Below are 24,553 nucleotides of genomic sequence, written 5' to 3' on the forward strand. Positions count from 1 at the left end.
TTGAATACAAATGCACACCACACATTTCAGATTTTTTTAAATGGTTTATTTGAAAATCATCTCTTTCTTCCAATTCATGTATATGTGCTGGTTTGTTTGTCCATCACATAAAATTCTAATAAAACACAAAAGATTGGGTCAAAATGTAAAAAAGGTTCAAGGAGTATTTAAAGACATATTAATAAACAGCAAAATGTAATAATTATTGATAACGGTGATAATCTGTAACTCAATTTTATTCCATAGAGTGATTATTGTTTGCTTTGATTACATAAACTCCCCCCACCACTCAAAACACATAATTTATATTTTAAATTGTTAAATGAATACAAAACCTCACATATTTGTCAAACATGTCCAAAAAATATTAGTGAAAAGTAGAAAATCTGTAAAATTGTTTATGTATTTGTATCTATCTTTTTCCTTACATCTATGTTTTGTTGTTTTGTTTATTTTTACTTTCAGTGTTTTTCAAATTTACTTCGCAGAGCTCGTGTTGATGGCCTGTTGTTGCAAAGAAAATCCTCTAGGTGGTGCTCTAACAAAGCCTCTGAAGCTGAATCAAAGGTTTGTAATGGCAAAGGGAAGTTGTGTTTCCTTTTTTTTATTGGCTATCTATTTATTGCTATCTTGTATTAAAATAAAGTATCCATAATACATTTAAATTATAATAAAAAGCTAATATTTATTCGAAAAATTGTAGGTTGTTAAAATTAAGCAGGCATTCAAAGCTAAACCCTCTCATTCTTAAACATCTTTTTTTTTCTCAAAAGTTTACACCACAATACAGTCGTGCACAAAATCTCAACATAAAAACAATAAAAACATGGGATGAACTAGACAAGAAATTTACTAAGATGTCACTTAATCAGTTATCAGTTTTGGGCTGATCAGATTAAAATGCTTTGTCGTCACTATATGATGCAACTCATTATCTGCTTTGAGCCGAATTGCTCTTCATGTGCAGGTCTGAATATCTGGGAACTACAAACATAAGGTTTAAGTATGCTTTCAGCTTTTATCTCTAATCAGCTGTCATAAATACAATCAGTAGGCTGATTAGATTCCTGTGCAGCTAGAAGTTGTAAAAATTATTATTATTTTTTGCATGTTAAGGTGGGGCAAGATTTTTTTCTTTAGTGTCCTTTTAAATGACTGCATGTAGGAAACTACAGAACACACTGCAACAAAATTAATTAACAATCCTAGAATGACCTGAAAAACCTTAATATAACTGACTTGAAGAAAATGCTCTATTTCACAAATAGTAAAAAAAAATAAACCTATGAGCTGTGTATTGGTTTACACTCCCTTTACATAGTTTTGTTATCCTTTGAAAGACGACTCTCTCATTTCCTGACAGAAGCAAGTTTCTTGGTTGAATAAAATAATTTCAAAACTAAATCTGCCGGTGGAGTGAATTGAGCTTAACCGGAAACTTACACACATTTTTCCCTCTGAAATGTTTGTGAAAACAATCCTCTCGATTCAGGTAGATTTTAAGTGCAGCTAAAAACGTAAGGTACACTCTATTCTTTTCACTACTGTCACCTTAATGATTTTGTTTTTCTCATCTTTCACCAAATAGTTTGGTTTTACTCTTGATTTTATTTATCTCCTTCTGCAAAGAACTGAGCAAGTTCTTTTTCTGCACCTATAGGTAGACAGAGCTTCTCTCGCAGATAAACAGAATTTCTCTCCAGCCAAAAGAATAAAGTTTTGCTTTTAATTATCTCACAAAGAATCTTTACAAGATGGACGTAAACGTTGTGGACGCCCAAACTATTCAAGCCCCATTTTCAGATTTTTATTGGAAAACCAGCCCTTGTAGGTAAAAACCTCCAAAGCATCTTGGCCATCAGTTGCATGTTTTCCCAGCAGAGGTTGTGTTTACCAGTCCCAGCTGCTGGCTGGGAGGAAATGGGAGAAACAGGGTGGATCTGGAATGTTACTGGAGCTGCAATACATGTCATGCCACAGAGACAATAAACTCAAATTATCCGTTTAATTCAACTCAAGGCACACACACACACACAAAAAAAACCCTCTGAGAGACAACATGTCTAAGCTCTTAGAGCAAAACCAATCAGGCAGAAAAACTGGCCTGTGTGATTTTTACATTTAGTAATTCAACTGAAGGAATATCCAAAGATCGTTTAAAACTTTGAAGGAAGTTCCCAAGTTTTGAAAACTTTGGTTGCACGAGTTCATCCATCTCTAACGAAAGTCAAGGTGTTGAACAAACTTATTACTGAGGTAAATAATCTAGAAATGCAAACTTCAGGCTCTTGTGTCCTAAGCAGGACTCACTGGGCCACAATAGCAGCAAATGGGTTTCACAGAAGCAGCTTCTATTAAAAATAGACATATGCAAAGATATTAAGTTACTATCATCTTACACAACCCTGCACTGGAACATTTTTAATTTTAAAGCGTCTAGTTCTGAAGGTAAATAATAATTACACTTAAGAATAATTATTCTCTCTTATTTTCACCACCCAATCTCAACTGCAAATTATGTTGCCTTCATTTTACCTCAAAAGAAGGAGGAGAGGATCAGTTGTTTTTTTATGACACAGTTGTAAATAAGAACTTGATCTTAATTTGACCTGGTGGTTAAATAAGATACGATAAAAACTTTAACCTTGTTCTACTAGCACATTTTTTCTCTCCAAAATCTGTTTATTGTCTTTTATATTTCAAAAGAGACACACAGACAAGTAACTCACAAAAGCACAAAAAACACCTAACAAAACCAAAAGAAAACACATTAACAACTTAAACATTCAAGGTGACAAACATTAGTTGATTGCAGTCAGACAGAGCACTTTAAATTTACTAGCACATTTTTAAAAGTTACACATACTGTATGCTCACCTAGTAAAGGTGTGTAAAAAGCCTAAACATAAATTATTCACTTATTTGTTTTAGGATACAGAAATTGTTTTTTTTTTTTTACTATTTTTGACTGATTAACATTTATTTCGATAATTTAAAATAAATCAAAAAGCCATTTAAAACTGAAACAGAAGTTAGCAAAGAGGATCAACACTGAGTCCTGAATTTATAAATCCTGACAAGGTGATTGATTATTTTTTAATAACCTGCCGGTTATTACGTCACAGTAGGGCTCCTATCTGCAGTGTGCTATCTGTGCATAAACTGGTCCAGATGAAACGGCACCAACAGTTCATGGACAACCTGCAGATGAAGAAAATGTAAGCTTGACCCTAAAACTGCAGGTTCAGTCTTTTTCTATCAGTTTGACATGTCCCCGTTTTATCTTCAGGGTCAGACACAATAAATCCACTTTGGGGGTTATTGATTAAACACCACACCTAGAAGCTTCTGAGACAGAACGCCTGTGATATTTTAACTTGTTCCAGGTAAGTCAATGACGTAACATTAAGGCGTCAGAGAAATGTGCAAATCTGTGTGAAAAATGGTTTTCTTCTGTCTGATCTTAGTCTTTAACTGAGGAGGGTGGTAACAGCTACATAACATATTTACCAATCACGTGTTTGTTGGTTGGAAACACAAAACAGCCAACCACAGTGCAGCATCTCAACGTTTTTAGGGATCTATGAGATGAAGACAGCTTGCTGAAGTTCAAACAGGGAAAACAATGGGGAAGAAAAGAGATTTTAGTATCTTTAAACATGTTCTGGATCATCAACCGCTCTGCTGTCACAAAATGTTAGTGAATTTTAAAATGGCACAGCCTGCATTAGCAGGGTTACTGACCATGTCGGTCCATTTTTGGCTCTAATAATCTCAAACTGGTTCCATGAAATGGCCTCCACGATACTCGGACATCAATCAAACAGAGAACCTTGACCTAAGACTCAAATCATGCAAAACGTGCAGCTGACCAATCTGCAGGGACTCTGTGACGCTTGCATGTTAATGTGGATAAAAAAAACTCTGAGGGATGCTTCAAACACCTCGTCAAATCTATTCAACAAATAAAAAGGGCAAAAATGAATGTAATAAATCTAGTTTGCAAGCAAATTTATAACATATTAGTCTACATAAACCCACATTTAAACAGGCTCCCTGCTTGCAGATGATGATTAGTATCTATCCTGTGCATCATCTACAGGTCAAAGGATTTTGGTGTAGTTGGCTAAGTTTATCTTATCATACAAAAGACTTAGTAAAAAACAATCTCTGATATTTGCAGTAGTTTCTAAAGTTTATTTCTTCACTTTTGAAGGTTTCCCTTAGTCAGCAGTTTTATGTGCAAAATTATGTACGTGTCTCAAGAATTAATTTAATCAACTGGCTTTATGGGAGAATAATTATATGAGTGCATATTAAAGTGTTATAAAACACAGAAACAAAGAAAACCCCATGTTAATGAGCAAAGGTGAAACAACCATATCTGTTGATATTATGTAACAATCAAATCTAAAATATGACGTCCAGCCTGAATCTCTGCTCTGGTGCAGTGTGAAAAAATGTGACTTTTTACATGAAAGTTGAACAAAATACAGGTTTCGTTGTCAGTTTTTAGCACATTAATTGACACAAACTTTTTTTTGTCCCATCAAACTGACCTTAAGATGGGTTTCCAGGGCAGATGAAGTTTTGTATCCTATCTGCAAAAAAGATAAGATATTATTAGGCTGAGCTTATCAATAAATTATGTAAGAAAAAACAGCAATGATGAGTTGGCATTTGTGTAATTATTACGCAAATCTACCGTTACATGTGTAAATAATTTTCATGTAAAAGCGAAATTGTATCAGGGTTGAATCTATAAACCACTGGCTTCTTAAACGACAACAAGATTATTTTTTAAATCTGTTGGGATCTATTATCTGAGGAGGAGGTTTTGCTTTGAATGGTACTGTGAATAAACGTGTTTTGTAGAGTCTGTGTTGAACGTTTTGTTCAAAATGCAAAAATGGCGGAAATGTACAACGTCAAATACCAAACATACTGAAACTTGATTATTTACGTTTTTTACCTGATATTTTATGGTATTTATCCTTCAAATGGTAAATGTTAGAATAATTTTGTTATCATTGTTACATTAGTAGTGTTACTAGGGTCATCTATTGGTTAAAGTGAACAGGTGTGTGAGACAGAGCTAACCTTTCTTTAACCCTTAAAACTAGTTCTTTGAAGATGGTCTTCTGATGAGTTTTCCCTGGTCGTAAACCTGTGTTTGTTTATACTCTGTGCCCTCCTACGTAGAGATTCCTTAGTCGTAAATCTACCTGCTGATCTTATCAGCACCAGCCCCCTTTCTGTTGTTTTGTGTTAAGTAAAGACAAGTTCTACTGCAGAGCTGCAGAACACGTGGTGAACTGTTCAGAGGAGCAGTTCGTTGTGTTTTCTCCTTTTGTAAAAGCTCGGTTGAAAACTCAAACGTTGTCTGTGGTTCTGTCTTTGTATTTTAGGTACACAAAAATGCCTATCAGTAAACTCAGCAAATATTTTTATATGTAATTTATTTGAAAACAAAAATCAAGCCTATCATTAAATAATGTACAAAACTTTATTTGAATGTAAAACATATCGAGCACAAATTGTGCAGTAGTTGTCAAAATAGAATGATTTTGACTGAAGAAATTGTAATTTTGCTAAATATTTTGAGCCAACAAATATGAATACAGACAATTTCCAGTCACATTTACTACGTTAACCCTCCGGATTGAACAGATATGAGGAATGGCTCTGTAGTTATATGACAGAAGTGGCTGTTAACCTTTGAACAGAATAACTGATTATTATTCTCTATTTCCTTTGCTTTAATCTTATTGATATGATTATATATCTAACCTGGAAAGGTTAGGGATGCTATTGTAATTTTTTAAATAAACTAGTAGACTTTATATAAATGTTTAATTAATATTGTAGTTTTAAAATTTTACTTCATCCCCTTCTCAGATATGATTACAAACAAAGTAATGTAATATTTTGAGTATTTAATAAAGACAATTAACAAGCTTTGTGATTTCTGTAGAACATCTGATCCCAAGTTTTTAAAATTCAGACTCAGAAAGCTAAAATATTTTAGCAGTTTGTTAATAGTTTTTTCAGTGCCTTCTGCCACAGCTGGTCCTTTAAGGACTTTCCTTATCTTCAAGTGACCCAAAATGAAAATGAGTTTGACCCGTGTTGGAGACTCGCATTTCCAGCTGAAGAGATTCCAGAAGAGCCAATGAGTTAAAATCAACCAAAGTTTAATTAATGTACAAGATATATATTTTGGAGATCGACTCACACATCAAAATGTGTACAAAGTTGCAATTCCAGTGCGATCTGAAAGTCTCTTGTGCGAACACACCGTTGTGTATAACAACCACCCCCTCCTGCTCTGTTCCCTGATCCACTCGTCGCTGTGATCACGCCCGGCTCGTCTCCCCTTTGATCACATTGGTTCCCCTTGTGATCTGCTCTCAGTTATCATGATTGCATCCTTGTGTTTTCTATGGTAATGAAATGCGGATCAATCTCCAAGGCTATCAAAGCCTGGCATGTCAGGAGGAGCGCTGTAACAGAGCAGGACCCACTCGAGTTTTACATGTGACTAAATCTATGCTTTTACATCAATATAACATTCAACAAAGGTTATTTCCTTATTCTTCACAGTACTAAGACGTGTTTATGGGAAACCTTCAGTCCTGCCATCCATGTGAATGTTGCTTGTCTCATCACAAACCATAAATACTACAGGAAAGGTTTGGACAAAACTTGTTTGAATCTGATTTATGCCTCAATGGCAGCAAAAAGACCAATTAGTTTTCATGTTTAATCAGTGTATATGACCAGTTTTGGCACAGAATGTTATTCTTTTGAAAGAAATGTATTTAGCTTCTTGATAAACTTTCCAGATGGCCCATTTGGTTTCGTGACACGACAACATGCTCAAGTGCCTTTGGGAACCAGGGCTAAAAAAATGATCATCACTGATTCATTACATTAATATCTTATGTTTATCTGCTGCAGTTGCTATCAAGCAGCTCTTGACATAGTTTCTTACTGGACTTTAAACTGTATAAAATGATAAAACTTTTTAAATGCTTGATGTTTCCTTATGAATAAATGGCGAAGCAGCTTGTTAATAACGACACTGTTTATTAACAGACTAATTAGAAAATTGTTTAGGAAGAATCACTGCAGTAGAGTTATCTCTGTTTTTGCTTGTTAGTGAACTGGATGAGGTAAATATGTTGCACTGGTCAAAGTTATCTGTCTTTTCATATCTTATGAAAGTTTGGATCCGAGATGTCCATAAAAACACTTTTAAGAACAAAAAGAATTTTATTTTATTTGCAAGTTACTTATTCACACATATAACATTCAGAGACGTGTTCTATAAGAACCAACATGATCAATGTATAGAAGGTTTATACAGTTTATATGAATATATAAATATAGTGTACAGTGTGAGGCTCTTCTCCAACGTGAATCTTTATCCCTCCCTGCTAGACCAGTCCAGGTAAGAGCCGGTGTAATTACGTGCTCTGAAAATAAGAAGAGAAACATTGACGGTAAGAGGAGACGTCTTCAGTAACGACTTGGGGAACTTTAATACTGCTAACAAAACTTATTAACCTACGTCACATATCCAAGTTCTCTGACTTTGCCGATGGCCTCTGCTGACCGCTTCCCTGACCGGCAGTAAAACACCAGCTCAGGCGCATCCAGTGCAGGTTTGGGAATCCCGTATGTGGCCTGGAAATCCTCTGGGCTCATTTTGAAAGCAGTTTCGACAGTGCCAACTGACCAAAACAGAGGAGAAAGACACAACAGCAGTTCACTCACACAGGCCACCAGAAAGACCATCTAGTGAAAAAGATGTAATTATTTAACAAAATTATAATAAATTAGTTCTTACGGGCAATGTGAGTGGACCTGGGGATGCGTCCTTTGTTCACCTCGTCTGTCTCACGGACATCAATCAGAATCAGATCTTTGCTTTGGGCCAAGAGAACCTTCAGTTCCTCGTATGTGACTAGAAAAAAGAAAAGATGTTTTTTAAGAAACACCCAGAGAAATTAGCGTGAATACATTTTTTAGGTTCTATAACTGCACTTAATTTTTAGGTAGTGTTTGCAAATATTCTGAGATCAAACTGGAGACAAATGTTAAAAACTTTATCAAAGATTAAAAGCCTGGAGATCCATGGTTTAAAAAATCCTGCCATCAAACTTCAAGTATGATTTTTTTTTCTAAATTGTTAATTACAAAACGTGCATGTAACAAAACGCAAAAAGCACAAGTGAGCAGATATGTTACAGTTTGTGCAAAGCTCTGAATAGAAGATAATTAATGTTTTAAATGTAAATGTGAAGCTATCAGCTTGACCCCATCTACTCTGCTGCGTCACGGTGAAATATGCGTAAAGATTTAGTCATAAATCATTATCTCCACATTTATCTGTCTTTGTGTAACATTTGACATACTAACATTTGCAAATCATCAAAGTATACTAAACTGAAACAAAAATATAATTTACTTTGCATTCTAATTAATTTGTACAAATTTTTTTTAAATATTTTAAATGAACGCTGTAGGATGTCCCAGTTTAATCTTTAAAATGAGATACTTACTGTACCATCAGAGGAAAACACTCACCTGGGTTTGTCATGTTGGTGTGTGTGAGTGAAGCTGTAGAGACGAATCAGGAATCTCTGCTTAGTTCTCCTCTTCCACATCGCCGCTTTTATGCAGCTTGGTGGCAAATAACTGGCTCAGGTTCGCTCAGTGGGCCGGCTCTGACCTTAAAGACTCAGCTAATGAGCCAATAATTATGTAAGAGCATCACAGTTGAGGAGGTGTTTCAATTACAACACGGGCTCTGAATCATTAGGTTCTCTATGAACGGTCAAAAAAATTAATAATCTATTAAACAATTACATTTAACATCTAGGCAGAGAATATTTGATAAAAAACTGACATGATAATTTATTACAAATATGTTCACATTTAAAGACTCACTGAAACAATTTCTTTGTTCAATAATCAATAAAGAAAAACTATATCACAGTGAGGGCAGCTCTGCCTGGACCCTGATGCTCTCAAGTTCTCATTATTTCATCAGTGGATTTAAATCCCTCCCTCCTTCAATTTGTGACAAAGTTTTCTATGTTTTTGTTCAATTAAGAAATCACACACTTTAAAAATGTAAAAGTCAACAAAACAGACTGTATAATGTTTTTTTTAATGGGTATGTATTTTTAAATTATTCCTTAATACATATGGGCAAAGTGAAATTAAAGTTTTAGCTTATGTAATTGTGCAATATTATAATATAATTATTTTCAACAATTATTGTCGACAAAAATAAACAAAAAACCAAAGCAAGTGGAAGTCAGGAACTACACGCATATTCAGATCAGTCCCATCATGGACACTTTCTCTGCTGAATTACTTTCAGGTCAACAGTTTATGCAGGTATGCTGATATTTTCTTCTACTTTATGTCATCCTAAAAGAACCTCAACTGCAGATAATGTTTTGCATACATTTATTAAAGCAACCACCATCACAGAAAAGTCTAAACCAAACTTTATTGCGATTAATTAGATCTCAAATCAGTAAAAAAAGTCACATTCACGTATACTTTAGTGTAAAATATATACTTCTAATAGAGTACTAGAAACACAAAATATTCGCAGTACAAACATGTCTCTTTAGAAAATAAATAAATTAATTAATTCCTGGCCAGAATTTAAAAAAAAAGAAAAACTTTGTCAGATTTCAGCTCTGATGGCCTCGTTACTCGCAGCTTGATCTTCAACCTGCTGGAATAATATTGTGACGCAAAATGAAGCTAAAAGCAGATTTAAACCCGATTGTGGCAGAAATCAAGCAACACACTCACCTGAGCAGAATAGCACCCGGCTTTAGGGAGCCGTTTCCATGACGACACCCTCCACAGGGACTCTCTGAGGGAGGCTGATAACCCGTGAGTGTCATGAACCTGACGAACACGTAGATATGTACGTTTTCAGCCTTTTATTTTAAAATAATGTCATGTATTAAAATAAGAAAATGAAAGCACCTTCATGCGTTTCAAGCAGGCACTTCTGAAGTCCATGTTGCTGCTGCTGCTCACTATGCTGATGGTGGAGCTGATGATCACCTCAGCAGCCGACTGCAGCTTCTCTAGTTTCTTACAACACAAACACACATATTTATTTTATACGACTTGTGAATATTTAGATGTTTTTTTAAATAGAAAGCACAAAAATACACGTTATATTTCGTCACTTTAAAAGCAAAAACTTCAATGTACTTTATTGAGCTTTTAAGTGACTAACCAAGAAAAAGTACTCGAAAAGTTTTTAAAAAGTAAAAAAGACGATTAAACTAAAACGCAAGTTTTTAGTCTACATTCAACACAAAGAGCACATAACATCCACAGTGAAAGAAGATGGCGGCTGCATCATGCTGTGGGGATATTTTTCTTTCAAACTCAGAGTTGATAGGAAGACAGACATAGGGGTAAATATAAGGCAATTCTGGAAAATAAAACTGTTAGAGATGTAAAAAAACTGGAGCAGAGGTTTTCCTTAATAAAGACCTTAAACATGGCACAACTTGAGGATTGAAACTCATAGATGTGTTGCCTCTTTTTAAAGTTGAAAAAGCAAGAAAATTCAGTCTCTAGAAATGCAAAGCAGCTAAAGACAAACCCCAGAAGCTTTGCAGCAGACAAAAGCTGCAAAGCTTCCCGTGTTCTACTGCGTGACTGATCGCCTTGAGCTTAAACTCTGCGTTGTAAGCGTGTCTCTTAATAGGAGCCATTTTGGGGTCTTTACACAAAACCCAGCATGCACCGCGCGCTTCTTCTTCTATGGGGGAAAATGAAGCCGGCGGCTGCTTACCGTAGATGCGAGACCTGTTGTGGCTCAATATTGGTCCATTTATAAGGAGCGCCAGATTATAAGGCGCGCTCTCGGCTTTTGAGAAAATTGAAGGTTTTTAGGTGCGCCTTACAGTGCGGATAATACGGTACTATTTTGAGATAATCTGTGACATAAAATACACTGAAGCTTATGGGGTCGATACCAGAAAAAACTTAATTAGTCAAATTATTTTCCCCCTGTAAGCACAGTAGTCTTACATAAAGTTGAGAACTTAATACAGAAAAATGTCTTTCTTGCCTTTTTTCTTTCTTTTAAAGCCTTCATTGTGTTGAAAAGTTCAGCCTGCAGAGCTGATGTGACGGCCTGCCTGTTGTTGCTCAGAATGTCCTCTAGATGGAGCTCTAACAACAATTCACAATCTGTGGGGGGAAAAAAACTGGTGAATGTTTTCAGCTCAGGGTTTCATGTTCACATCTGCTGCGATGATGATGATGGTGGTAATAAATTCTCACCCATTTTATCTGTGAGCTCAGAGGTGAAGGGGTCACTATGCTGTAAGAAGAGCAGGAGTAGGAGACTCTGCTGAACTGGGAGGTGACTGGGTTCCTGCTCTGGATCGTCCCAGTTTTCCTGCCCCACAGTGAACACAACACCATCACCGTGCACAGGATCATCAGGGGACGCTGGAACATTTAAAAAGCAATACAGAAATTAATATTTACAAAAAATAACTAATAGTACTGTTCTAGTTTTATGGGCTCAGTATGTATTTTATAGATCGAAGAGTTGCATCTTTTGGCTCTACATCATTTAGAAAAAGAAAAGAATAACAACAAAAATATAAACTTAGGAGTAATCAGCTTATTTTTGTCATGATGAGAGAATAATTCACTAGTTAACTGCACAATAACCACATTTGGAAATTAGTTACAGTTACATGTGAGCCTGCTTAGCTGATGGAGAGAGAGCTGTGACAATGTGTGAAAGGAGTCGATTATCGGCCCGTCTTCGTAAATAAGCCGCAGTTTGAGACTGATAGGAAATGACAACCAGCGAAGTTTGTGAGCGACAACCTCACAAACCTCATTTTAATGATGTACAGATACAGTATATGCTGTTGTGTAATTTCTAACTCCCCTGCTGAGTACAATGATGTTATTAAAACGGTCTTTTCTGCTCGAAGGAAAATATGTCTGAACTGTGCAAAAATACACAATGTTTGCTAAAATGTACTTAAAAACATTGAGTTTATTTACACCTATTCATTTGTGTTATTTTACCAACCCTAACCTGATCAGTCAGTTGATGACACTGCATAAGTAGTGCAGCAGCGCCATCAAGTGGTCTCATTAAGACAAAACAGCCAGATGAATCTGATTTTAAAAACACTAAAATATATTCAGCAAATATAACTTCTGTCTTTCTCCACATTCAGACCCTGGTGTTCAAATGAAACGATGTATCTTCATGTAAATCAAAGATTTTAGACATGCAGGAGGAATCTGAGAGAAAAATGTTGTGTGTCGCAGCTCTTCAGCAACTTCACCTACTATTCATCTCTGAAACTCCCACAAACTCTAGCATGCACTTTGCTTCACAATTGTCTTAGCTGTGGCTGCAGTTCTTCCTAATACATCTTGTCTTTTCACTTAATTTGCTAGGAATGTGTTTGTATCAGCACAGTCAATCTCTAGTTTTTTTTTAAGCTAATGCACTAGAAAAGGTAACTAGAAATAACCTTCTTGGGTTTACCCTCCTCTTGAAGGAGTCTGTTCCTAAAAGTCTAGACAGCGGTCTTCCTCACTACGGAACGTTTCTACTGAATTCTGGGTTTCAATCACCTGTATGTCATTATCATAAAAAACAGATAAAGATAGAAAATATGTTACTGAGTATGTAAATCTACATGATTTTCCTTTTTTGAATCAAACTACTGAATAAAATTACATTTCAATGAACGTAATCTATGGCAAAGAAGGACAGAGAGAATTTGCCAAAGTGGCAAATTTACAAAAATAAAACATATTGGCAAAATAAAGCAAAACAATGTAACCTGGTTTATACATCAGTTTTTCCTACAGTCAGCATCGACTGTAGGAAAAACCCACACAAATTCACTGTTACTTATTAGATAATAATAACCGTTTTCTCTGAAATGTGTTAAATGTTTTATCCCAAATTAGATAAATATGACCATAAGAACGAGAGGAAGTTTGCACATCAAAATGAATGAACCAGATGGGGAACAGGATGAGTCATAGTTTCCTCAATTTTTGTTTAATATGACTATATTTTTTACTACCGGATGCAACATATGAAACCAACACAGGGATGATGGTGGCTGTGCCTTATAAAGCTTTCAACATCCTTTATTAGGTCACACTACACTGAACGAATGACTCCGTAAGATGGTAAACATTGCTAAACATCAGCAACCTGGTATTTTTATTGTGATGTTGAAGTTGCACTAAAATAGTTTAGGGAAATTAATCCCAGCTTCTATGGAAACTGCAGTTTTAACAAGACTACAGAAAAAAATTATCACAGTTACAAAGATGTTCACACACCTTCTTATTGCAAAAAACAACATTTAATGAAAAATAAACAGCATTTTCATTTCCCACATTTCACTTCAGTGGAGTAGATTTGAAAACATTGTTTATTCTCTCTGCTGCTGCAGATTTTAATTATCTGCTTCTGGGATCAATTACAGCTTTTTCTCATTCTCTCACAGCTAAACATGTGTTTTTTTATTTGCAAGTCCCTGAAGAGAAAAACAAATCTGTGCTTTAATTGTTTTTGAACGTCTTTACTAGAAGAGATTGAATGTTCAACCTCCCAAAACTCTATTTCCAGATTTTTTTTATTGGAAAACTAGCCCTTCCAGGTAAAGACCCACAATGCATCTGGGCAGTGGGTACATGCTGTTCTCCCAGCGGTGGTGGTTGTTTACCTTCGGAGGAGCGGCAGTGCATTCTGTCCAGCCCCAGATGCTGGTAGTCCAAGGCAACAGGAAGGGTTTGGAAGAAACCAGACGGAGCTGAAACAGGGATGTTACTGGGGCTGAAAACCAGAACCTGAAAACATGGCGAGTCAAGGATGATTCACTCAAATCAGACGTCTAAATCCCCTTCGGAAACAAAGAAAAACGCCCAGTCTACCACACAACATACCGCTGCATGTCTAAACTTAGGCCTGCACAACGAAGCACAGACCGATAATTACAATATCGCTGTAGGCAGAATGAATATCGAAGAACTGGAAGGGCTGCAAGAAACGTTGCATAATTATTTAAGCACAATGAAATCAGGATGTTTATGTAATACATTTGCCGACATGTGTGTGTTTATACAGTTTTAAGCTTTTTACAGGGTAAACAGACAGTAAGGTGGAGAAGACTTTCAGATACAACCAATTAGTTTCACTACCAAAACAGCAAAACGACGAGCTGAGGCAAACTTTTAGTAAAACCTTGTGGTTGAGATGAAATAATAATTTTTTGTTTATTTTTATTCATTAGAAAGGCAAACACTTTATAATTATCACAAGTTGCATTTTTATTCCAATAATTCCAAATATAATTGCATATCCCTGGTTTCCTGAAGCAGATATTTTTCTTCTCCTGGTCGCTTTAACTCTGATGAGATTATTTAAGATGCTGAAAGCAAACTGAGGCCCCGCCAGGAACGTTAGCTGGAGATAGGCACCAGCACAACTCCCGACCCCACTAGAGACAAGGGTGTTAGAAAATGGATGGATGGATAGCAAATTGAGTGCTAGGTTTACTGCATCTACAAAAAAAATACAGACATTTGAGGGGTTAAGGGTGGTGGAAGGTCCCATCAACACGTTCTCAGCTATTTAAAACCGTATCACTTCGTCTTTTGCTATCTCAGTTGAAAGTGGATACGGCAGATGTGCAGGCGAAGCAAAACCACAAACCCGTCTAAAGTAGAATATCTTGGCTTTATTATTTCATTTTCTATCCAGCTTCAGTTTTATATGCACTTAATTTAATTTACAAAAAGAAAGAAAGTCGCATTAAATTCTAGAGTTTCACAAAATAGAACAGAATAAAATACGATCTGGTCAAAAACATGTTCTGAAATGTAAACTCCAAATTACAACACTTTTATTGTTGAGTACTAAACAAAAGAGAAACCCAAAAAAAGCTGTGTGTGAAAAACTAAGTACTCCCTTTCCACATCTACAAATGTTGAATTTGTAGCTGTGGCTGCAGGCCTTAAAGGAACTGAGGCAACACTGAACAAATAAGGTCTTGGATTAGAGCCCACTGCTCTAATTCAAGTTTTGGTTTACTAAACAATGACAGTGTGGAATCTGTTGTGTGACGAGCTGTGAAGTTAGAGTCTGGTAAAGACAACAATTCTGTCTTTTTTTTTTTTTTTTACATTTTGTGGCTCTAATGGCCTTTATTTATTGATAGCTGTTAGGAAGAAGGGAAGGGAGAGAAGAAATGCAGTAAACGGCTTTGGGCCGAGAATCGAACCGGGGACGACTACTCTTCCACTGAACCATGTGGCGCACCAGATCATTTTTAATTGTGCCCTGACCTATAAAACCCTCAAATTAAAAAGTAAATTTTATTTTATTACAATAACTGTATTTTAGAAAGATCGATAAATGACCACCTGCTGATTGTCATAGAAATACCTACTGTGTTTAGTCAGGTGCTTCAATAAATTTGCTGTAATACAGACTGCTACAGGAGCCCACCACCATCAGCACCAACTCTCTGAAATAAGGCAAATTCCCTGAAGGGATCGCCGGAGAGATGCAACAATTCCTATTACTGGTTGCCATTAAATAGACTAATTTAAGAATTATCTGTGCTATACATCATTAGGACATTCGAAGGTGGTAACAAATGCATATCTAATTTAAGTTGCTTGTTGTTTTGTGTATGCCATGTGGAAAAGTAGAGCTACAGATGTGACTACTTCCTGTCCAACTGACTTCATGACACTGAAAACCCATTAAAGCTGCGACTGGACAGTTTTTAGCACACAGGGACAGGCAGAGGTCTAGCACAATCTTGTGATCCCTTGTGTCCATAGTTGGTAGAACAAGTCTAAAATAACTCATCTTTATATTTCACTGTCATATTTGGATAAGATGATGTAATCCTGCACCAGAACAGTTGAAGCCCTTGTCACGTAACTGAACACAAAGCGAGCTTTTCTTCATGCACCGGTTCAGATACTCATCTTTACAAAGAAATCAGAACAGAAAGTGATTAAACCAGACAAAAGGATATTTGCATGCGAGATAGCTCCGTAGGCAAATGGGGGTACTGCAGCACACAGGGGCTCAGCAGCGTAACAATCTGGACACTGAGCTCTCCGAACAGGCCCTGGTCCATGGCTTTGGGTGGGATGCTGAGAGGAAACCGTTCTCCGACAACAGGATGTCCTTTCTGACACCACGATCCTCTCTGATCGCACCATGGTCTTAAAAGGAGAGAAAATCCCTGTTTGTACACAGCCGTGACCTCACTGTGCCTGCATGAGCAGCAGGACTTTCATATATTTTAACAGAAATACAAAAAAAATAAAAAAATCATAAAACAGCAATAAACTAATATTACTGACTGTGCAGAACAAGTGACGTCCAAGATCATAGGTGGTCGGACTGAAAGAGCAACTTTACTTATGAGGAAAGCGCTGTTGGGATACAACAAAATCAGGGGTTAAACTTTATATATCTTAATAGCTTTAAGATCATACGATACAACATAAATGTATGAAAAAAGCTACAATCAAAAATTTATTTTTTGTGCTTTTATTATAATTGCAATACACGTGGAGTGTAATTACATTTTATTTCACCATATGGATTGATTGGATTACATTAATTTGTGTTTCTGAATATTATTTGGATTTGTTCATCTTGTGCCTTATCATATTTGTTGTAATTTGGTGCAGTATAAATAAAACTATCTGAACTGAGCTGAATATGTAATTTCATTGAGACTCATAAGCTCTGAAACAGAGAATTACTACAGTCTGTGATGTTGATGTCTTACCTAAAGTCATGTTGTGATTTCTGTCCATGGATTTTAAATTTTAGTTGGATTCTTATCTGGATAAATATATAAAAAAAATCTATTTATATTTTTTCCTTTCCCATGATATAATTTAAAAGAGAGGGAGGAGTTTCATACCCCGGCATTGGTCAAACAGAACGTCTGAAGAAACGCTTTAACATGAGCCTGCCATTTGGATGAGTAAAGTCCTGGATTTTTCATCTGGAAGAACGACATCACATCTTTAAAGCATTAAATAAACAAGAAAAATAAACACATGTCCACATGACAACAAACTTACTTCAGAAGTTAATATTTTTAAGTAAATGAGTACTTATCACATTTAATGAATTGAATTACCTGAAAATTCAGCAGGAACTTCAGTGATCCGTACAGATCTGTGAAGGCGCTCAGCTCCTCGGGATCGGGCTCAGGACAAGGCCACGCTCCGGGAAGCAGGACCTTTTTCAGATCTGTTCATGTCAATGCAAAACAGATGAAGTAAATATAATCTGTGACTCAGTCTGTTTGTTGTTGTGTTTGCATACCAGCTTGAAGGGTGTGCATTGCAATTCCAAAACACCAGGAACCAGCAGTTGCAACTAGAGAATAAAATGACAATTAGAATGAGTTTTTGTCTGACGAGTGAAGGAGTATGTGTCGCACAGTTAATATTGAAAATGGAGGACATGTATAAAAATAAAAAAAGATCAAACACAGGTTTCTCCACATTGTCTGTTATTTAAAATATCCAAACTGCTCCAGATGCCAGTCTAAAAGATTTTCTGGATTTTTGAGTAAATGTGATTAATTAAAGTGATTAAGTGATCCTAGTTATGCTTTATTGGATTATTACAGAAACACCATGATGAGGTTGGCTTTCAAACATAACATAAAGACAATTTTATTTAGAAAATTGAATCAGATTCACTTTAAAATCTAAATTAACACTTTAATTAGTTTGTATTTACTTGTACTTTGTTGATTCATTCATTTTAAGAAATAGGGGATACCTAGAACATATACGGTTTCAAAGATGACACACAGTCCAAAACACTTTCAGACTGTTTTAAGTTTTTCATGTCTGTATCATTATTAAATTATTTTTACAAACTAAAGTATACAGTTGAGGAAAAAAATATTTAGGGGGAAATTTGTATTGAAAACGTAAATAAATAAAAGTATTTCTTAGAACCCAGTCAGAACAACAGTTCTGTCCATTGGTTTGACAGAAATTAAATTTCAAAAGTGGGAATTTGTGAATAATGGGTGTAAATATGAGAGATCACTGTAAAAAGTCCTTCTTTCTTTAATAATTAAGATTTTTTTTTCATCAATTTGACAAAAAAAGATGAATTAAAGTCTGGAAACCCCAACCTCTCTATCTAGATAATTAATCCAAAGTAGCAAAATGCTAAAAACAAATTTCTAAAATAATTCAGTATTCAGACTATTTTTACCACATACTTTATATAATCAATTATAAAATGCCTGGATTATACCCTTGCTGTTCTTAACTTAGAGAAACTTAAAGTAATACTCTTAATAGTTAAAATCACTTACTGTAGTTTTCAGTCTAAAGTTTTGATGGATATTTAAACCAGACGAATTAGCACGATATATCAAAATTCAGCAAATTATCAGGAAATACAGCCATCTTACCAGTGCAGTTTATCCTCTGATGGGACGAGCCCTTTTCGGTCCATAAAAGCACTAAAAGTGCTCCAGTATTCTTTAAACTAGATCGTTTCCTTTGTTTTCCCATCAGCTGGATTAGCCTCAGCACCTGAACAGATGGACAAGCTAACGTCATGCTAACATTAACATTAGCGTCGACAATAAACCATTCATACCTGTTAAAAAAAACTTTTAGAAAACAAAAATCCAATTAGCGCATACCCAGTTTAAGTTATAAACAACTTATTCAAGTAATTACCTGCCGTATTTCTCTTAACATTTTAAATTCAGAAGTTGAATTTTAAACAATCAGCTCAGCTCTCCAGAACTGCGCAGGCGCGTAGGAACACCTGTCTTCAATTATCAGAAATCAAGGAAAGCGGAAGTATTCATCGCGATTGGTCTGCAGCTGAGGGCGGAGGATGGAAGAGAAGCCAGAGGGAGACGCTTAATCATGTCTACGGGACATTTTTCTTAGTTTTAAAGAATCCTGAGGTCAGGGGGCACAGTTAAGATTATCCTGTCCTGGTACGAGGCAAAGCAGTCAGCCAGCCTGGCTGTGGAGGTAATTCAGCCTGTAGAATCGCCTTTGTTAAAGCAAGAACTAGTCTGACATGCAAAAAACTGGTTCAGTAGAGCTGTCCAACATTGACGTAGATCAAAGTACAGTGAGCCCTCGTTTTTCGCGGGGGTTACGTTCCAAAAAGAACCCGTGATAGGCGAAATCCGTGAAGTAGTAACCTTTATTTATATTTTTTACAATTATTATACAATGAAATGCAGTATATGAATACATTTGAATGGTGCAGTCAAAGTCCAGGCCCAAATCCAGATGAGAATTTCTGGAAAGATTTGGGTTGCCATATACCATAATTATATGATGCTTGTGTTGATCTATCACATAAAACCTCCAGAAAATACATCAAAGTTTGTGGTAGTAACATCACAAAATATGAAGTTGCTCTAATTCCTTGAAGTCAGTGTTTATGGGCAATATGTTTCAGTTATAATAATAATAATAACAAAATGTTCTGTCACCTCCAGGTTTGGAGCTTGGTCCGAGGTGCAGAGGAGGGACAGGAGTTTGAGTTAAAGAAGACGAAATGGGATGTAAAACGGAGATGGATGGACGGAGTCTTGGCATGTTTTTAGTGGAAAAAATGCAGTCCTAGTTGACCTTAGGTTTGTCATAGTTCATAGTCATAGCATGGCTTAAGAAAGTTTTGCTCCACCCAGGATTTTATTTTAGTGAGACAGTGGGTGAGGGTGGAGTGCCTTGTAGAGCTGACACATTTGGAAATGTCAGCATAGCAGTGGTACTTGAGGCCATGTTGGCAGATGATGTTACTAAGAGGGAAAAGGTGTAGAGGGTAAACACAAGAGGACCAAACATAGAGCCATAGAATATGGCAAAAAAGAAAACAAACAAAAACTTTATATGGTATTTAGTACTCTAGTCAGCCTATTGGGGCATCATGCAAAAATAAAACTTTTTAATTAAACCACTGCGAAATTCTCACACACACTTTAAAGAGTAAACATAATTGATTTTATCATAACTTCTTATGTGCTATGAATTCAAACTTTAAAGTTTTGGCGATTCATTGTATGAGACTTGACAACATCAATCTGCATCCATTTTCTTTGTGCAGTTTATGTAAACATGGTGCACAGTGTGAGGCTCCTCCTTGAAAGAATTCAGTTCCTTTGTCTTCTTGAACATTCGCTGTAGGCTCCGGCATAATTACGTGCCCCTGGCAAAAACCCCCCACAGAATTAGGAGTTGCCATGATTATAAAAAACAAACACATGATTTTAATCACATCTCTGCTATTAGTCAGAAAATATTTTATAGTAAGAACCTTAACCTGGGGAATATGGCTCAATGCCATACTAAGGATTATTTAAAAATACATTAAAATAAAAATGCAGAGCTCATGTTACCTGAGCTGCTGAAAGCTATGAATGATTAATGTGACGATGATAAAAAGCCTGTTTAACTATCTAGAAATCTGTAAGAAAATAAAAATTAATAAAGCCAGCATTCATGGTGCATTCTGCTTATTGCATAACTTGTTTCTGGGATTTGGCAGTAAGGTCAAGATGCCCTCATAGATAATGCAACATGTTAGGGCATTACAAATATTTTAAGTGGTTTGTTTTTTGATGCTCTGGCAAAAAACTGAAATGAAACTTCCAATGGATCCAGGAGGCTTTAGATTGTACCTTATCTAAAATGCTGAGTCACTCCAAAAAGGATGAGAGAAGTATTACATGGGCATTTCCTTTATTTAACATTTACATCAATAGGGACAAGTACTAAAAGTTTTGACAACCAGCTATTAAAACGGACAACTTCTTTTATGGAAGTATATTCCTAACAAATTTCCAGTTTTATTGTATATTTTTTCCTCCCGAAACTACGCTAAAGACTGCTAGTTTTTTAAGTTCATTGCTAAGATGCATATGCATTTTATCTGTTACATTAAATGAAATAGACTTACTTGCGTTTGCCATCTTGGTGAAGGTGTGCAGATGAGCTGTATTGTCTTCCTTTAAGGTGATACCTTCTTTCTCATTTTGCTTACTGACACGTTATTGGCTCATATACAGAAAGTGGGTGGGACTTAGAAAAGGTTGTGGAAGCAAGCCAATAACTATCCACTAGCTTACATTAGTTTTATAGTTTTTTAAATATATTCTAAAAAAGTTTCATTTAAAAGAATTGGTACCTCCTTTGTGAATTGTATCTATAATGACTGTTTGCTATACAATGTTAAATCAATGATTTTTCTCATGACTGTGGCGACCATAACGTAACATTTTTGACGTTGCGTATTATTAGAGTTTTCATAAAAGAATGATCAGGTCTCATATAATTTCTCTGTAAGAAACCTAAACAATATTTCATGGCTTTAAATACATTTCTGAAATCAATTCATTTTCAATATCAGTTTAAAAACATGTCATGCATATCTTACGATCAGAGGTTTTTGTCCAGTTATCACCCATTTTTAAATCACCAAAAAACTTGCAGTAGTGGGTATGTGAGGGTGCATTATGATGTGAAGCATAAGGCTGCTGTACATGCTTTGGTCAGTCTGATAAATTGTGTAAATTGAACAAATGAGGACTATGCCTTATAGCAGGGGTGGGCACTCCTGGTCCTCGAGGGCCGGTGTCCTGCAACTTTTAGATGCATCTCTACTTCAACACACCTGAGTCAAATAATGAGGTCATTAACAGGACTCTGGAGAACTTAACTGCACTTAGGAGGAGATTCAGCTGTTGGATTCAGGTGTGTTAGACCAGGGAGACATCTAAGAGTTGCAGGACACCGGCCCTCGAGGACCAGGAGTGCCCACCCCTGCCTTATAGTGTAAGCGTAGTCTACTACAGACTACAAGTGGACTTATCTTTGTGTCCTCTGATCTTATGCATTAATGGAGAGGAAAGGAAATTTCGACCCATGGCATTTGGAGCTGAAAACTAAACATATCACACAAGTAGAAGTCTAAAATACAAACAATTTAGAAGGCAGCACATATGGGAAGCCAGAAGTGCCAAAGTTCAATAATCCAAAAAGTATCACAATTGATATATATGTTTGTGAAAGTAATAAATCTGAAGGTACATGCATCAAATTAATCTATCTTTATCTTAGACAAATTAAAGAAATATACATTATTGAAATCTTTAGTAATTATACATGTATATATTTTTTACATGGTCATGGGCTGTAGAGCATCATCAACTTATTTTATCTCTTCACATCACAGGGGACCAAATCCCCAAAATATCAAGCAGTTGTATTTCCTGAAACTCCTTGTCTTTAACCAGACAGAGACTAATATGACCCGCTGCATAGCTCCAGACATTAATATAAAGGGAAAAAAACCCCAAGCTTTTTAGATTGTACATTTATTTACATGTATTTATGACTTTATATATACAGCATGCAAAATTTAAACAGTTTTTAAAAATTAAACCACTACAGTAATCTCACAAAGACCGCTTTAAGAATAAAAAACATTTTATTTCATGCTAATTTATTGTGCGCTATGACTTGAGACTTTACCGTTTCTGTGTCAGCATCAAAATATTTGCAAAACTTGTATAAACATAATGCACAATATGAGGCTTCTCCTTAAAAAGAAATCATTTCCTTTCTTTTCTCGACCATTCGCTGTAGGCTCCAGCATAATCACGTACACTGAATAGGACAAAGAAAGCACAGAATCAGGAGTTGCCATAATTACATAAAAAACAATGCAAAATTAATTTGATCACAGTCTGTATGCTGAAAGTCAAAAGGTATTTTAAAACAGTAAGGACAGTGAAATAAGAAATATGGCAAACGGCCTGCATCTACTCGTTAAGTCTGAGGACTCTAAAGTGCTTTTACACAACAATCAGTCATTCACCCACTGATGGTGGTGAGCTACATTGTAGCCACTGCTGGCCGGTGGCAGACTGACAGAAACAAGGCTGCCACTCAATCTGCGCCACCTGGCCCTGTGTCCACCACCACCAGGTAAGCCGGGTGAAGGGACATGACGACTGGCGGAAGTGGGAGTTTGAGCTGGCAACCCACCGGTTACAGGACAAACCCCTTTCCTTTGACCACAAATAGAAGCTATAGACATTCTGATAAACAAAAACACAACAAAAATAGTTCATTTACTTAATATATCTGTTTCGGATCGCCGTTGTTGCTGCCATCCTTGATCGCCCGCCTGCCTGGCAGTAAAACACCAGTTGAGGAACATTCAGCGGTGGCTTCACTATGCCATAGTTGGCTTTAAAGTCGTCTGGGTTCAATCTAAGAGCAGCGTCTAGTGCGTGAACTGTTGAGATAAAAGGAAGATTAGACAACAGCCTATTAGTCAGGTTCTGCAATATGAAGATGAGCAACGGATGCAAAACATACAGAACCTGAAAAACCAGAATAGCTATCCTCGTTCACCACGACACATTGCATGTAAAGCAGCACACCCTGTAATACTTTTGCTTTCAAGTGTATCTCACTATCTTTTTCTACAACTCATTACATGGAGAATAAATTGTACTAACAAATCAGGTCTTACTGGGAATGTGAATGGCACCAGGGATGCGTCCTCCAGCCACCTCGCCTTGGGAGCGGACATCAATCAGAACCAGATCCTTGTTGCTTTCTATAAGAGCTTTCAGTTCCTCGTATTTTACTAAAAAAAAATAGATGGAGAAATACCCAAAACTTTGAGAAAACGGCACCAACCACTTTTTAAAAACTCAAGCTCAAGTGATAAATCAGTCGGACACAAAACTGTACTTTCTGCGGAAGCGCCTACTGTTCGTGCGATGGATTACAAAACCTGATACGAGCTACAACCCATTTAGTTGCTCTCGGCTGTACATAAAGGCGAACAAAAAGTATTGAATGTTGCAATGAAGGCGTCAAGTATCAACTGCTCATCAGTGGGAGGTAATGTTCAGGATCACGTCCCTGACTCCAGAAAAAAACATCTGAAGGATTCATGGCGCTTCTTAACATTTGGTAGATGCTCTCTTATGTAATGCAACAGGTTGGCGTCGCAAATTTCAACAATATTTTAAATGGTTTGTTTCGTGATGCTCTGGCAACCGGCTTTACTTCCTCCCACTGGATCCGGTTGGCGTTATGTTGTACCTTATCTAAAATGCTAAGTGACTCCATAAAGGATGAGAGTAGCATTTTATGAACATTTAAAGGTTTTGATATTATGAGGAAATATTGTAGCAGTCTGAAACTGCATTAAAGTCTACACGTTGTTATAGGCCAGTGTTAAATTGCATATTATATCTGTTACAGTACATGAAATTGACTTACTTATGGTTTCCATCCTGGTCAAAGGGCGAAACTGTGAAAATGAGCTGTAATGTCGGTTTCTTCCTCGTTTTGTTTACTGACACATTATTGGCTCCTATGCAGAAAGTGGGTGGTACTTTCTATGCTCTGGCATACCTTGAGAAGACTTTCAAAA

General features: G+C 36.3%; 3 protein-coding genes and 1 long non-coding RNA gene across 4 annotated transcripts; all 4 read right to left on the reverse strand.

Annotated features, from left to right (window-relative positions):
- Positions 1-7,072: 7,072 nt before the first annotated feature.
- Positions 7,073-8,700, reverse strand: LOC102223482 (thiosulfate:glutathione sulfurtransferase-like). The gene is made up of 4 exons (XM_005806791.2): positions 8,593-8,700; positions 7,853-7,969; positions 7,574-7,736; positions 7,073-7,478 (listed from the first exon to the last, which is right to left on the reverse strand). Exons 1-4 carry the CDS (start codon positions 8,603-8,605, stop codon positions 7,427-7,429), a joined length of 345 nt encoding a protein of 114 aa, XP_005806848.1. The 5' UTR covers positions 8,606-8,700; the 3' UTR covers positions 7,073-7,426.
- Positions 8,701-9,680: 980 nt separating this feature from the next.
- Positions 9,681-10,128, reverse strand: LOC111606912. The gene is made up of 3 exons (XR_002752276.1): positions 10,021-10,128; positions 9,841-9,939; positions 9,681-9,760 (listed from the first exon to the last, which is right to left on the reverse strand). It is a non-coding gene; the product is annotated as an uncharacterized LOC111606912 (long non-coding RNA).
- An 848-nt stretch (positions 10,129-10,976) lies between these two features.
- Positions 10,977-17,317, reverse strand: LOC111607145. The gene is made up of 9 exons (XM_023329062.1): positions 17,235-17,317; positions 17,013-17,096; positions 16,875-16,930; positions 16,441-16,512; positions 16,092-16,299; positions 13,782-13,905; positions 11,341-11,511; positions 11,126-11,247; positions 10,977-10,991 (listed from the first exon to the last, which is right to left on the reverse strand). The coding sequence occupies exons 2-9, from the start codon at positions 17,094-17,096 to the stop codon at positions 10,977-10,979; spliced, it is 852 nt and encodes a 283-aa protein (XP_023184830.1). The 5' UTR covers positions 17,235-17,317.
- Positions 17,318-22,463: 5,146 nt separating this feature from the next.
- LOC102223219 (thiosulfate:glutathione sulfurtransferase-like) lies at positions 22,464-24,481 on the reverse strand. The gene is made up of 4 exons (XM_005806790.2): positions 24,400-24,481; positions 23,639-23,755; positions 23,236-23,398; positions 22,464-22,764 (listed from the first exon to the last, which is right to left on the reverse strand). The coding sequence occupies exons 1-4, from the start codon at positions 24,410-24,412 to the stop codon at positions 22,710-22,712; spliced, it is 348 nt and encodes a 115-aa protein (XP_005806847.1). The 5' UTR covers positions 24,413-24,481; the 3' UTR covers positions 22,464-22,709.
- Between the last annotated feature and the right edge of the window lie 72 nt (positions 24,482-24,553).

Source organism: Xiphophorus maculatus, chromosome 23, assembly GCF_002775205.1.
Source record: "Xiphophorus maculatus strain JP 163 A chromosome 23, X_maculatus-5.0-male, whole genome shotgun sequence".
NCBI classification, from domain to species: Eukaryota; Metazoa; Chordata; class Actinopteri; order Cyprinodontiformes; family Poeciliidae; genus Xiphophorus; species Xiphophorus maculatus.

Excerpts from the sequence above, each read along its gene's own strand:
- LOC102223482 (XM_005806791.2), bottom strand. Across the intron at positions 7,737-7,852 it reads CAGGTCCACTCACATTGCCC|TTGGCACTGTCGAAACTGCT; the intron begins GTAAGAACTAAT and ends TGTTTTGGTCAG. Across the intron at positions 7,479-7,573 it reads AGAGAACTTGGATATGTGAC|AGCACGTAATTACACCGGCT; the intron begins GTAGGTTAATAA and ends TCTTATTTTCAG.
- LOC111607145 (XM_023329062.1), bottom strand. The coding sequence starts at position 17,096 with ATGAAAAATCCAGGACTTTACTCATCCAAATGGCAGGCTCATGTTAAA. Across the intron at positions 16,513-16,874 it reads AAATCACAACATGACTTTAG|CGCTTTCCTCATAAGTAAAG; the intron begins GTAAGACATCAA and ends GTATCCCAACAG. Across the intron at positions 11,512-13,781 it reads GCACTGCCGCTCCTCCGAAG|CGTCCCCTGATGATCCTGTG; the intron begins GTAAACAACCAC and ends TAAATGTTCCAG.
- LOC102223219 (XM_005806790.2), bottom strand. Across the intron at positions 23,399-23,638 it reads TGGTGCCATTCACATTCCCA|TTCACGCACTAGACGCTGCT; the intron begins GTAAGACCTGAT and ends TTATCTCAACAG. Across the intron at positions 22,765-23,235 it reads ATCCGAAACAGATATATTAA|TGTACGTGATTATGCTGGAG; the intron begins GTAAATGAACTA and ends TGTCCTATTCAG.